At 49.0% G+C, this 14,991-nt stretch overlaps 1 protein-coding gene across 1 annotated transcript; it reads left to right on the top strand.

Moving 5' to 3' along the window:
• The first annotated feature begins 253 nt into the window (after positions 1–253).
• NFKBIA (NFKB inhibitor alpha) lies at positions 254–3,798 on the top strand. Its single transcript, XM_015865021.3, has 6 exons — positions 254–575; positions 821–929; positions 1,376–1,586; positions 2,103–2,191; positions 2,305–2,565; positions 3,051–3,798. The coding sequence occupies exons 1-6, from the start codon at positions 262–264 to the stop codon at positions 3,096–3,098; spliced, it is 1,032 nt and encodes a 343-aa protein (XP_015720507.2). The 5' UTR covers positions 254–261; the 3' UTR covers positions 3,099–3,798.
• The last annotated feature ends 11,193 nt before the right edge of the window (positions 3,799–14,991 follow it).

Raw genomic sequence — 14,991 nt, 5'->3', positions numbered from 1 at the left:
AGTACCGCAAGCACCGCGTTACTCAGCGGGACGGCGAGTACTTCCCCCTCCCCCCCGCAGGCACGGCAGGGAATTCCGCCGGGCTGGGCCGGGCCGCGCTGCTTTGGGCCGGCCCCGTTCCTCCCCGGCCCGCCCCTGGCGCCGAGCAGGACCGGGCTCGCCCGAGTGGCTGGAAATTCCCGCGGCGGCGGCTCCTCCCCCGCAGAAATCCCCTCGCCGGGCTGTATAGGCGCCGCCGCCGCCGCCGCCGCTCACTCGCGGATGCCCGTCCGTGTCGGAACGCCGCCACCAGCAGCAGCAACCGCGGCGCCGCGCCGCCCCTCCAGCCCCGCCGCCATGCTCAGCGCCCACCGCCCCGCAGAGCCGCCCGCCGTGGAGGGCTGCGAGCCGCCCCGCAAGGAGCGGCAGGGCGGGCCGATGCCTCCCGACGACCGCCACGACAGCGGGCTGGATTCCATGAAGGAGGAGGAGTACAGGCAGCTGGTGCGGGAGCTGGAGGACATCCGCCTGCAGCCCCGCGAGCCGCCCGCCCGGCCGCACGCCTGGGCCCAGCAGCTCACCGAGGACGGCGACACGTAAGTCGGGGCCGCGGGAGGCCGGGCCGGGGCGCGACGGCGGCGGGGAGGCGCCGGGCGGGGAGCGGAGCGGAGCGCGGAAAGTCCCTGGAGCGGAGCCAGGAAGAGGCGGCTCCGCGGTGCGGAAAGCCCCGGCTTTCGAAACCCGCACATGACTGCGGCCGTGAGCCGGGGGCCGCGTCAGCCGCGTCCCGCTGGGGGGATTTGGGTCTCACGTGGGGCGCTTCCTTTTTTCCTCGGTGCAGTTTCCTCCACTTGGCGATCATTCACGAAGAGAAGTCCCTGAGCTTGGAGGTGATCCGACAGGCCGGTGGCGACGGCGCCTTCCTGAACTTCCAGAACAACCTCAGCCAGGTACGCTGCGCCCCCGGGCCGGGCCGCCCCCGCAAAAGGCCCGCGGGGAATTCCCGAGGAGAAGTTTCTGTGTAGTTGAATGGATGTTAAGTCGGAGCCCACGTTGGGGAAAGCACCTGGCTCACTCCATGCGGTGGGGGTGCAGCGCTTTGTCCTGCTGCAGTCTCTCACGTTTTTCATACGCGATGCAATGGATCGCATTCCTCTCCATTGGGATGTTAATGATGCCCTTCCTTATGGATAGAATATCTGATATCTGGAGAGCCCCAAGTCCATAGCTACCAGACTACAGAGCAGCAGTGTGCTGTGCCAGGAAGCGCTAAGAACTGACTTGCAGTACTTGCATTTGGGCAGAAGTCCTCAATAGCCACTGCAGGGTTTGTGTATTTGAACCTTTGCTAAACTTGTCACATAACTCAAAGCCGTGTGTTCCCTCCTGCCTGCAGACTCCTCTCCACCTGGCGGTGATCACTGACCAGCCTGAGATCGCCGAGCAGCTGCTGAAGGCTGGCTGTGACCTGGATGTCAGGGACTTCCGTGGGAACACCCCGCTCCACATCGCCTGCCAGCAGGGCTCGCTCCGCTGTGTCAGCGTCCTCACACAGCACTGCCAGCCCCACCACCTCCTCGCCGTCCTGCAGGCCACCAATTACAATGGTACGTGTGCTCTGCCCTAGCAGAGATCTCAAGAGAAGTATCTTCTTCCCATTGGAGTGCTGAGGAGGGCCCAAAGCAAAGAAGCATCTGACTTCCTTAAGATGTTGTGGGTTCAGCCTTGCGGGCCTCCTCGCTCATGGTCATTGGCTCTCATGGGCCTTAAATTTAGTATTTTTAGTGAGTGCTTCTGCAGTACTCATAGCAGTTATGTTTTTGTGGTTTTTTTTTTTCATGGTTTTTTTTTTTTGTTTTTAATTTTTAGAGGGTAAAGTTGTTACAGTAAGGCACAGTTAAAACCTAGAACAGATTAGATCCCCTAAGAAATCCAACCCAATCCAAAATCCAACCCAGTTATCCCTGTTATCAGGAAGCTGGAAAGCTGTTTTGAAAAACATGGTTTTGCCCTGGTTGATTTACAAACTTAGATACTCTCCTGTCTTATCATCTTGACTTTAAACAAGTTATGGGGCATTAGGTAAGACTTACTCAAATTTTGCCTTTGTTTTTATCTTCCAGGACATACATGTCTCCATTTGGCGTCTATTCAAGGATACCTGGCTGTTGTTGAGTACCTGCTGTCTTTAGGAGCAGATGTAAATGCTCAGGTATGTAATTTATACTATGAATTTAAGTGAGCTGTCTGGTCGGAAGAATCAACAGGTGTGACAGTGCTAAGCCTCACTCCCCTAATGCAATACCTCATGTTGTATCCAAACAGGAGCCATGCAATGGGAGAACAGCACTACACTTGGCCGTAGACCTGCAGAACTCAGACCTGGTGTCACTTCTGGTGAAACATGGGGCAGATGTGAACAAAGTGACCTACCAAGGCTACTCCCCATACCAGCTTACATGGGGACGAGACAACTCCAGCATACAGGAGCAGCTGAAGCTGCTGACCACAGCTGACCTGCAGATACTGCCTGAAAGTGAGGACGAGGAGAGCAGTGAATCAGAACCAGAGTTCACAGAGGATGAAGTAAGTCCTATTTGCTTCTTTTCAAGAGAAGAGTCACATCCTGCTCTTTGTTGTTTGGCTGGTACTGCAGTGAATGACCTCTTCCCTATGTAACTTTTGGGGGTTACAGCCCATGAAGTAAGGTTGTACTGCCAGCCATCAGAGGGATGGCAGTTAGGGCAGGGTGGCAGTTAGGGCAAGGTTATAAACAGAATGAGCTTAAGAGTGAAATATAAATAATACAGTGGGTAACAGAGGGTAGCTTCACACTGTATTATTTCTCCGAGCTGATGCCTACAGAACTTAATGAGATAAAATAGTTAATGGGTGGGTTTGGTCTTCCCAGCATTTGTTTTTGTGATGGTTAAATAGCAAATGTAACCATTTAAGTGTAGAAGTTGCAGACGTAGTGGAGTTAGGGCATGCAGAATTTGGCTGTTGTCCCATAGTAGATGGGATAATCCTAGTAGGAGTTTGGCATTAACAGCACTTTGTTTTTCTTCCAGCTTATGTATGATGACTGCTGTATTGGAGGAAGACAGCTGACATATTGAAGCAGAGGTTTCTGTGAAAAGTGACTATGTACATATGTAAAGGAAAAAGAGCCTGACTTTCTTCATTTAAAAGGAAAGTCTATACTCGAAGGAGAAAATAGTACTGAGATACTACACTGCCCAGCCAGGAACACATCATGCTAACAGGTTCCATGTTCTGACCTGTGCTTAAGTAACGGGAATGGGATGTGTAACATCGTTAAGAGATCAGTGAACATGCACACCACCTGAGAAAGAGCCACATTACCTAATATTCTCTGCCACATGAGGATAACGGACTGCATATCCAATGTACTGTTGTCAGAAATGCGTTTGAGAGCTGCCTTGTAACACTAAGTGCTGTGAGGAATGCTCATCCCCTCGGTGGCAAGACAGACTTGCACAGACATCCCGTCTGCTTGAAGACTGTGAGGTTGGCATTAGGTTGAGGCGCTGCTGTGCCCTGCTCCCTGACCCTGGCTGCTCAGGGTTGAGGTGCAGCAGGTGGAGGAGTCTGACCATGGAGAGATGACCTGGCTGCTGGGAAGAAGGTAGCAATGATGTTAACTGTGGGCATTGGAAACTGTGTGTTTCACACCATGTGTGTCATAATTGCTACACTTTTTAGCAACTGTATAGAATGTAAATACTGTACATTTTTGTTTATAATTATTTTGGTACCTGTGAGATATGTATTTATTAAAAAAAGCAGATTTCTGTACCCAGCTTGTGAAACGGTTCATTATCCATCTCAACGTGAGCTGCATGGGATCCATGAGGTTAGCTTTTTCAGAGATAATTGATATGTAGCAGACATAGAGGGTCAGAGGTTGGGGCATTTGGGGTAGTTCACTGGCAGGAGGAGTAGGACATGTAAACAGCTTTCAGCTTCCAGTGCTTCGGCTGCAGCTAATTTTAGCAGCACACGTAGGTGTAGCTTCCTGTGCCGGTTGTTGCAGGCGGGCAGGGGGCTGGGATTCCCCCTCTGCCTCACAAGTGTCAGGTCGTGCATGCTATGGAGAAACTGAGTCTATTTTCAATGAGAGCTGCTTGCTCTAGGGGCATCTGTTTTGTTTTTCCTTTTTTCTGGCTCCTGGTGTCCATGGGTGCAGTGAGGATGCAGAGTGTAGCTTTAAACCTGGCTACTCTTGTACTGACTTGCTCAGGGACGGTTTCAGAGCAGTCCTGTGCTTGCCTACCCTCTCGTTTATCACAGCCTGACTCTGGTTTGAACTTGGACATCTTCAGACTTTCCAAAGGGGATTTCCACAGGAAGGAGTGCATGCCTGGGAAGGAGCACTCCTGCCTTCCCCCAGGCTGCAAGCAGGGGCCTCCCCTTCTCCCTTCTGTGGGAGCTGCATTTCTCCCTGCCCAGCCTGCAGCTATGGAGTAAGTGCCCTTCACACATTTCAGTTATTCCTCTATGTTTTTCCCAGAAATTCATGCAGATAGAATACTTCTGCTCAAACTCCCATCTGCATCTGATCACCTTTTGGCAGTGTGGTGCAGAGAAGGCCTAACTTTAGATGCAGATACTAGAACAGCATGTGAGAAACATAACAGTGATTGCTCAGCTGAGTGAAGCATGACCACGACCAGCTTTTGGGCTGCATTTCACCTGTACCACAACCTTGGGATCAGGGTGGGGTGTGTTAGAGCTGCTGATGCAGGACAGAGCTCTGCCAGGAGCACTCACTGGAGGGCTTTTGTGCAGCTGACAGTCAGCCAGGCTCAAAAGCCAGTGTAGGTGACGATGGCTCCAGGTTGCACATGGGGACCCATTTCCTCTCTCGTAAGGGATTTCTGATACAACCTGTGGAAAGGGCTGTTTGGTACAAGGAAGAGCACTGCATCTGCCTAGGTGCTTCTTAATTTGCATGGGAGCCAAAGGCTGTTGTGGAAGTGACTGTACAGAAATTGTCATCCTGAGTCATTTGTATTTCCCCTCCACTCTCATATCATTAGAATTGCCCAGGTGTATGCACTGGAACTTCCTTCTTGTAGAAAGGGCCATGTCTGAAGTTCAGGCCTGCAGCATTTTCCAGGATTGGGTCTGGGCAATAGTCTTTTTTCTGGGGCTTTGGGCCTCACCCTGCACTCCTGCAGTTGTAGCACCCATTAAATCTGATATTCAGATGAAGTGGTGGGGGTTTATCCACCTACTGCAGGGTTTTTACCAGCAAAGAATCCCAGATGACTTTCAGCCTTTCCTAGTTAAGCACCACACTGCAACAGCTGAAAGTAGAAGAGGTTCCAACATTGAGCTATGTCCCAGTTTCCCATTGACAAAACATGGACTTGAAATTATGTAAGGGTCCTTTGGTAGCATTCACCACATACAGATACCAGTGTGCTGGAAGTGCTGAGGTACATGGCCAGACCTGGTATACAAATATTTAAGGAGATACCATCTGAATACAAATATTTTTTACTCAAAGGCTGGAGTGTGGGAGGAAAGTGTAGTTATCAGGAGTATCGGGCTGGTTGAGTACGTTCAGAGGCAGTTGTATGTTCCCTGGCACCCAGTGCAACATCCAGACAAACAATACCTTAGGCAGGTGCTGTTATAACGTCATAAGAGTTCTATAATGACTTAATAAATGAAGCAAATGCTGTACAGCTGTACAAGGAAGTAAGTTATGCATCTAACCAAATCACTGCCAAGGTACATGTTATGCTGTTTGCCTTCATCAGTCATGCAAAAGTAACCAAGTAGTGAAAATGCAGGAAATGCAGTTAAAGCAAATAGGACAGAGTAATGTGAGAATAGTTTTTGTTCACAAACTAGCTTTGGGCATGTTTTGTATTTGCAACCACTCCACAGGGTACATTGCTAGTGCAGTGTTTTGTTTTTTCACTTGATGCTGGAACTCGCTTATGCTATAACAGAAGCAAAGATCATCCATTATAAGTTACTCCCTACCTCTCAAGAAAGCAAATTTTGACACTTGCCCTTGGCCACTGCTTATCTGCACTGTCTCTTTTCCGTACCTATGCATTTGGAAAGATCTTTTGAGACTGGTTTTGTTGGTAACTTTCTGCTTCCTTCCTGGCACTCCTGTAGACACATCTCATTAGTGAGACCAGGAAAGGAAGATCCTTGGGCATTCATTAATTCTGCCAGCATGGCTGCTTTTAGCAGAACAACTCAGCTTGCTCTTGCTTGTCTGTTCCCTCCTGCCAATGCTTCTTCACATAGGCCCAAAACTTCCTTCCTGCACCTTGAACGTCTTGAATAGGGCACTATGAGGCTCAGCAACCTTTAAAGAGTTCAAAAGTATCCATTCCAAATACAGATCAGGGTCCCATTCAGTTTAGTTTCAGTTTCCTGACTGTAGCAATGGCCAGAAACGCGCAGAAAAGCATACAAAGACTGCAACTTTCTAGCAATACTGAGTCTCCTAACTTCAGCAACCAGCGGTTTGAAGATTGACGGAGATCAAAGTGGCCTCCTTCTGAGAGATGGTTCTTCATGGGCTTTTATTCCACAGAACCTGTTAACTTCTGAAGTTGCTGCACATCTCCAACATCAGCAGCATCTTGTGACAGGATTGCCCCCAGTCCACCTATGAGTTGCATGAGGAAGCAATCAGATAACTTCCCTTGAAAAGCCCCTGACTACAGACTGATCCTCATAGCATATTGTCCTTCCAGTTTATCCCGTGGTATCACAACCCTATTTCCTCCTAAGAACGCAATCTCTGCTGCCTTCACATCATGGACACTGCTTCCCTAGAGCTGCTGGGGACTTCCCACCACAAGGTCCCTCATTCCTGCTGTTCTTCAGAGCCAGGACAAGCACACAGCAATACATTTCTCTGATTCCTTAGGAATTCCCTTGGTATTTTTTCTTCACATTTTCACACCTACTGTTAGGTATGTGTCAGTTCTCTCCATTAGTCCACCTCCTCAGCACCTTTGTCCTCCCCTCTTCTGCTCCACCCAGCACCCAGCAGCACGATCCACCTTTTTCTGTTCTTTTTTGCATTCCAGACTGAGCCCTTCCCTTGGGTTGCTCCTGTTCTCCTGCACCAGCTTCCCTGTGATCTCATTCACTCATCCACTTTCATGCACGGTACTGCATGAACTAGCATTTTTGTGTCCAGCCTGTGTCCTTTGCTCTTAACTGTAGATCTCTTTGATAACCTCTCAGAGATATTCCCATACTTCCTTATATTGCACACGCAGGTCTGAACTCTATTTCCTCCCACACCCTCTTCTTCCTCTTAGTACCCTGGCTCCCTGCAAGCCTCTCATACACCCCCCCCCCCAGCAGATTCAGAACTCTTCTCTTTAATTCACTGTAGAAACTGTGAAGGTGCAGGTGTCTCACCTCAGCCTCTCTACCCTCAACAAGGAGAGGTAGGACAGGCAACCCACGTGTTGGGCAGTTCACAGCATGAGGGTCCTGCACTTCAAGATTTAACTAACTCCTACACTGCAGATTTGACTCTACTCTGCAGGATTTAATGCCCACAGTGTGGGGTTTAACTCTTGCTCTTCTCCTCTTGCAGCCCATTCTTCCATTAGGAAGTGGCTCCCTGTTGACTCTTTGGTATTTAACATACCAGACATAGCACAGAAGTACTACTGGGCCAGACACAGCCAAGGCACAATGTTTACCAATACACTGGCCCTGCTGCCTGCCTGCTCCAGCAAGGCTCAGTGCACTGAAAGGCAGGGAAGACACAAAGACCCTTAATCTGTTTAAAAAACAGCTGCTGGCTTTACCCCACAGCTTTAATTTAGTTATCTGGGACAGAAGCAGAGGCCACACAGTCTCTCCTCATCTCCAGGAGCCAGCCACAGCTCTCCAAAACCTTCACATCTGAGCAAAAAGGCTTAAATGCTGATACATTTATAAGGCTGTAGTGTAAGAAGCAGGAGTCCAGAGGGCTTGAAACAGACCCACCCCTTCCCTGGAGGTCTGATCTCCCTCCCTCCCCCTCAATCCAGCTCTCAGCTTTCCCCAAGGCCATCTGCTTGTCCAGTTCTCCAAACAGGACTTTCAAGTCTGGATCAGAAGAAATATAGGTTTTTCTCTGCTCAATCCTTGCTGCAATGACACTGCTTTAGAGCCATCACAAGCAGCTGCAATGGGTGCTGTCACCTTTCCCAGCAATGCTCACACAACCTTGCACCTGTCCACCACTGCCCATGGCTATGGAGGTCTCACCATCTCTCCAGGCAGTCTGGTCTCCATGCTGGTCCCACCTCCTGCCCCCCTGATGCTCTGCCCATTTATTGAGCTTAACCTGGGGGTCAGTGCTCTTGCTTGGGAGGAATAGGCTCCCACACCTTCAATTTAAATCCTTTTTATATTCCCAGTTTAAGGTAATTAAAGATTAATTTTCCTGTGTGTCTTTCAAGGGACACCTTGAAAAGAACCTTGTCATCCCTCCAACTGAAAATAAAACACAACACACAACATGAAAACAAATGAGTGAATGTATGCAAGGTACTGCAAGATCATCACACAGAAAGAGCCTTAAAAATGCAAACATTTCTAACTTCAACGCACCCAGCAAAGTGCACCCACAAAGTGGCTGCGATTACAGAGCAAGTTTTAACTCAGTTAATTATTATCCCAGGATTTCAGTAGCTTGGAGGAGGGAGTTTCACAAGGAAGGCGAGAAGAGTTCTGTGAGCACTGTGCTTCACAACCCTGTTTGTCTGCACCTGGGACTGCCCAGATGTTGCACAAGAGGCAGCCCACACTAATCAGCTGCCAGCAAGAGGCTGCGCTGCTCACCATTCATGCAGTGCAGGAGGACCTGAGCTGCCTTTTTCCACTCTGCACGGGAAGAGGACACGCAATTTCTGAGCTAGAGCTCTAAGTGCATGTTGAACTGAGGACTGAAAGTCAGTAATAACAGCTGCATGGCCCAAGCAGTACACAGAGCGAAACCACCCTCTTATTTCAGTTTTTCTAAGAGGAGAACTTTCCACTCCAACCTGCGTCAGAGCTGATGCTTCTGGATTTGAGTTAAAACATGAATCTGACTTCTTGTAGAAGCCTCTCTGAGAAGCCTTGCACCAGCAAACAAGAAAGCAAACAAAACTCCTCAGCTGCATGAAGCCTACTTACCCTGGGCTGTGTCAAGCTTGGTCTAAGGAAAACTCTTCAGAAAGGGGGGATTCATACCACCCACTCACCTCCAAACACACTTGACCTGCATCTCCTGCCCAACAGCCTCAGGAAATTTCCTGAGCTGAAGCAAAATGTTGCACAATGCTTGTCTGCCCAAGACTTACCCATTCTCCCATCCTTGCAGGCTTGCATTACACCAACAGCAAGCTGAAATGCCTGGCACTGAGATGCTGGGATACCCTGTGGGACCCTGGCCCACTTCCTAAAGTGATTATTTTTCACATGAAAATGCATTAAGCTTTTCCCCACTGTATGATCCTTGGATTGGCTCCCAGGGTAAGAGAGGCAGACAGCCACACACAGCCAGTGCTTCTGCCAGCATCGCCTTCTGCCCCAGTGACAACACACCAAGCCAGTTTGTTCTTTCCTCTGCCCTGGTAAAGGAGGCTGACCTCCAAAACGCACGGGTATCTACTTCCCTTTGTGAGCCATTGCTGTTTCTAAAGGACTTGTGAGGTCAGGAACCATTAAGCATTCATTTCCTTTTTCAGAGAACTCTTGACAAAGTGGGATGAGGAAGCCACTCAGGTAATTTTGCAGTGGACTGTCTTCAGTGCTTCCTTCTTTCTAAGTAGTGTTCAGGATGGTCTCTTGAGACTGGGTACTCTGGGAAGTCCATTCCTAAAAACAGCTGTACTGAGGGGTAGAAGATAAGAGGAAAAAGCTGTATCCACACACTGCCTCAAACTGGAGAAGAGCACATCAGTACAGCACAGCAGCAATGCCAATTTCACCAGGCTCTCTGCTTTATTTAACAAAAAGTGGAATCATACAAAATAACTATTTTTTCTCCCATTTTCAAAGGAAATATTTTGTTTTGCTTTAGTTAGAAACAATTATTGTTCCAAGAAAAAAAGTATGATTAAAATAACATTGAGAACTTCTGAACTTAAACAGAATACTCAGGAGGCTCAGAAAACAAGCCTTCATTTGTTTTTTACTTTGTCTTTGGAAACATCAGATGTTTTTGTCACTCACCTGTAATAATTTTTCTCCCAATCTTTTGCAATGGTGATAACACAATTTCCTCTCCTATTCTTCTCCTGACTCATAAGGACTGAGCATACACATGACCTGGGGCTTGTTGTATTGTTTGTGAAAAGCCAGCCCCAAAATCTGCATCCAATTGCAGTCTCCATGGTAGCTATTAAACTCCTTGGGTTTGTTTAGGGGCAGGTTTTCAATCAGCCTTGCAGCTGGAAGCCTTCAGTTAGGTCTGCTCAGCTGCCCATTGCAATTAGAGGCATTCCCTCACCTCACACATGTGGATCCTATTTCCTATATCCACCAACTCTATCTTTTGTCTGCTCCAGATGTGCAACATTAGAAGATAGCTCACAGGAGGGGATACTTTCAAAATAGATCCAGAGGATTCTGTTGTGGAGAAAGTTTCGGGGCTGCAAGCATACAGCTTCTCACAGGTTAATGGATGCTGATTCAGGCACCTCGTGGTTGGTGTCCTGGTGTATGTTACCCATGACATAGACCATGTCTCCACACCGATTCAATCAAAGGCGTGAAGCCAGTGCACATGACCCAGGGCTGTTAGGTGTTTCCCATGCAGATGCTTTCATTTAGCACCAGTTTCATGAAAGAAGCTCATTGTGTCCTCCTCTTCCTGTGGGTAAGTCCCTCGCATTGTGAGCAAGTTTGTCATGAAACACCACCACAAAGGACTTCTTAGCATTGCTTTAGGAAAAACGTTATCTCCGTAGCTTCGTTGACTGTACAGCTGCTGTCAAAAGAAACTGCATAGTTCTTGTAATGACAGGGGAGAGACAAATCTGTATAGCCTTATTAATGATTTTGCTTAATGTCGTATGAAATAACATCTTCATCTCCAGTCCCCAAAGCAATTGAGTCTTTGAGCACAGCTAAAATTAGCAAGGGAGCCCTTTGGGAGCAGCATTCCTGCAGGTGATGGTGAGCTGCCTGCCTGAGCAGGGGTCCACCAGTGCAGGCTGCCTTGGGGAAGCTGCTGCTGTGAAGGCTGTGAATGACACCATCCTTCCTGGAGGGACAGCAAACTGCCCCAGCACAGATGTCAAGAATGATGGAGCACTGCTGGGTCTTACCATAAGAGGAGCTTTAAAGGTGATCTAAAATGGAGGTATGCCCTAATTCAGGGTGGGAGAGGCACCATTTGCCCACTGGTTCCACTAAAGTAAGCAGGAGTTCAGCACCTCTCCCACTGAGCCTCCAGGCAGGAAAGTGCAAGCTGGCTCCCAGTGAGAGGGATCTGACTTTACCTTGTTCAGTGAAGTGGTGGTGAGAAAAAGAGGCAGTGATGGTAAATGCAAATATCTGCAACACATCAGGGCCTCAGCACAGAAAGCATTTTGAACCTGCTCATCCCTTGCAGTACCCAGACATGCAGATAAAGGAGCAACGTGGTTGTGATGTGATTCACAAGGGCCTTGTTGCAAAGACCAACTGCTCTTCTGGATAGAAATGTTGCTGAAAAGTCTAATTGAGTATGGAGTTTTCGGACTCCTTTTAAGACATGACTGAAATAGGTTCTGATATCTGCTCTTAAAAGTGAGAGCTTGACACGCACTGCTGCCTTCGGCATTACAAGAAGTGAAGAAGAAAGAGGAAATGATCTGAGCTGTGTGCACGCAACATGAACTGCAACAGCAGTTGGTGTGATTCTCCCAGGACACAGTGTTGCAGCTACAGTAGTGTCACTCTCTTTTAGTGCCGATAGCTAAATTATTTCTTGCATAGCTGTAGTCACACACCTAATAAACTTGATCCTGCACATCTCCCTTTTGCTAACTGGCAGTCTGTTGGATCCTGTGTCTGCACAGCACCAAGATCTCCAGTGTAATGCCAGACATGCTGCTGGCATGGCTCTGAGCAGCCCCAGGATGGGCCCCTGCTCCTCCCAGCCCCTGCAGGCTGTGTGTTCCCCATTTGCCAGCTAGGCTGCAGGTGTCCCAGGAGTGAGCCTCTGTGCCAGCAGCCAGCACAGCACAGAATGATTAATACCAAAGGAATGAGGGAGAGGGAAAGAGATGTTTTTGCTAGCAAGCAGCCAGCAATTAAGGATTGCAGTAATACCAATGAGCTGGACCAAGGGTGCTATTAGCTTCTCATATATACTTGTAGCAAAACTAATACTATAGGTCTGCAGTGGGGAAGACGGAGGTGCAGCTATTTGATGGCTTATCTCAACTCCTGGGTGGCATATCATGCAAGGAGAAAATAAAGCATCCCTGATCCATCAAAGAACTTTACAGGGACAGTGGGCAGCAGGGGCTGAGAGAGTGAAGCTGTTGGCCCTGTCAATGCTAGCCCAGGTCTGCATGCACCCCAGGTCACCAGGACCCCAACACAAGCCTGCCCTGGGAAACAAAGGTAGAGCCTGCAATGAGCATGCAGCCTCCAGGACTCAGGCTGTGAGCTCCCTGGGACTCAGGCTGCTTGTAAATACGATTGTGTACTGCCAGCCCCCTCTTTTGCAGGGCCACAAGGAATACAAACTGGTAAAACCAGCAGTGGCAAAGTTAAAAATCTGAAGCTTCCAGCTGTCTGCTGTGAAAGCTCAGGTTCAGGCCCTCCCTCTGCACAGGGCCACTCTCATGTGCATTAGGCTCCAGCAAAAGAGCAGATTTCCATCAGTGATGTGTAATAAGGTGAGGTGAAAGACTGTGGGCTCCTGAGCAGAGTGAGGTGGAAATTCAGCAGGATTTCTGGCTGGGCCCGGCTCTTCCAGCAGGTTTCACCTTTGCTCAGCCCATCTTGCAGAGGTGCTATATGCAAATACAGTTCTCAAGCTCTAACACATGTGACTTTTGAAACGTTCAAGCTATTCAGAAAGAAATGTATAGGATCAGATTTTCCTATGTCCCCTCAAGTCATTTTATTAATCACTGGGACCATTCTCAAACGCCTTTCAACATTGAGAAATTCCACTTAATCACAGCCTGCCCTGCTACCACCCTTCTCAGCATTAGATGGAGAAAGAAATGATGCAGCGAGGACCTTAGTCACACTAACAGTGCTTCACGGCCAAGTGGGGAATGGGATGTGAATCATCTTTGCCTTTTCTTTCATTTAAGGGAAATAGCGAATACAATTGCTGCTGTGAGTATGAAACGCATAAGACAGTGACGATGCTTCCTGCTTCATTCCCACATGTGTCCCTGCATCCCGATCCTTCCCTGCATGCAGTTGTATGGACTGAAATAGCCCAGCTCTATTTAAAGCCATTCCTTGGAGATTTGCTGGCCACATCTTAGTGAACACAGAGCTATTATCCAGGACTGGCTGTGGAGTGAACCAAAGGATACTTTCCAAAAATGCCAGTTCCTTTTTTGTAAGCCAGCCTCACCCTGTCTGGAGACTTTCTGCGCATACAGATGTAGAAGGGCAGCAGGATGTGGTATGAGGAGAAAACAAACCAGCTTGTTTGAAAAGTGCAAGCATGGTCATGATAGGCATTGCACCCCTTCTCTTTTAAAAGCCTGTCTGTTTGCTGAAATCGACAGGGCACTTTTGGCACCCAAGGTACAGAGCAAGGGGCAGCCTGAGCAAGCAAAGAGGAATGCCAAAGCCATCGGCCAACATGTTGGGAAGAAGGTGAAGCAGGATCTCCCTTGTTCAGTCCCACAGGAGCGGATCCTCTGCTGCAAAGGAACATCCAGAATTTATGTGCTTTGAGCAAGGACTCTGGTAAAGAGCTGGGAGCTCAGCTCCTGCTCCCTCTACTACTTCAGCCTGCTCCTGCCCTACTAAATGTAAAGATCTTCTGGGGCACTGAGGCCATGGTATCTGCAGTGGCTTCCTGCCAAAGCAACAGGAAGCTGCAGGCGTCACATCTACGCCCAGCAGCTGGGCACGCTGTGGTGCCTTTGCAAGCTGCCCTAAAGGGTCAGGGCCAGGCAGTGAGCCTGTGGCAAGGAAAAGCTGTGCAACTCTCTGCAAGCCAGCTGGGCAACTGCTTGCTGAAAGTAAACAGCTCATTGCATGTCTGCCCTAGGGAGGAATCCTAGCGAGCTTCTGGACGGGCAGCAGTTGCCGTGCTTCTGCTGGGATTTCCTGGCCTGAAATACATGTATCTGTGATATGGTGCTGTGCATGCACTGAGCTTGACAGGTTGTATGTGTCAGGCTTCCTGCACAGTGGGTGGTGATCTGCTCAGGGTGGCCAGAGAGCTGCAGCTGTTGTTGCACAACAGATCCCAGGATTTCAAAACACTTGGCTGTTGCTGGGCCACAGCTGTAGCGTTGCCCAGTGTCAGCTCAGCCAAAGCTCTCTGCTTCAGTGCCAGCACAACTTTCAAGCGTGCAAAGAGCTTGTCCAGGCCCAAAGTGCCCACTCTGTGCATGGTGCTCTCCTTCAGGGACCAGGACATGGACACCTGCCCCTGCTGTTCCCTTCTATGACTCCACATGCACACGCCAACAAGCTGCTGGCCTTCCTGGCTGATTTGAGCATGGCTCTGGACAGCAAGCTGCCATTAATCTAACAGCCAGGTCTGCACATTGCATAGCTTGTTATTAACTTTGGTACATCTCGCTTCTTTGTTGACATGAGTTCCTAGCTGTCCACGCTCAAATGACAGGTAGAGCTGGGAATCTCCCCACCCCCAAACCCTTCTATCACTGGATAAAGCCACCTCCCTAAACCATGGCCATCAGCCTAATTGCAGCTCTCAGCAGCACGCCTGTACTAACACACTCCTGCGCTGTAATGCCAAGGTCACAGACTCAGGCTGCAGCCCTGTCTGCAGAGATAGTGCTGACAGTTTTCTTGTTC

Source organism: Coturnix japonica, chromosome 5 (genome assembly GCF_054131305.1).
Source record: "Coturnix japonica strain WE chromosome 5, WE-NBRP24, whole genome shotgun sequence".
In the NCBI taxonomy this organism is placed as follows: domain Eukaryota; kingdom Metazoa; phylum Chordata; class Aves; order Galliformes; family Phasianidae; genus Coturnix; species Coturnix japonica.
This window is presented reverse-complemented; position numbering and strand designations above follow the sequence as displayed.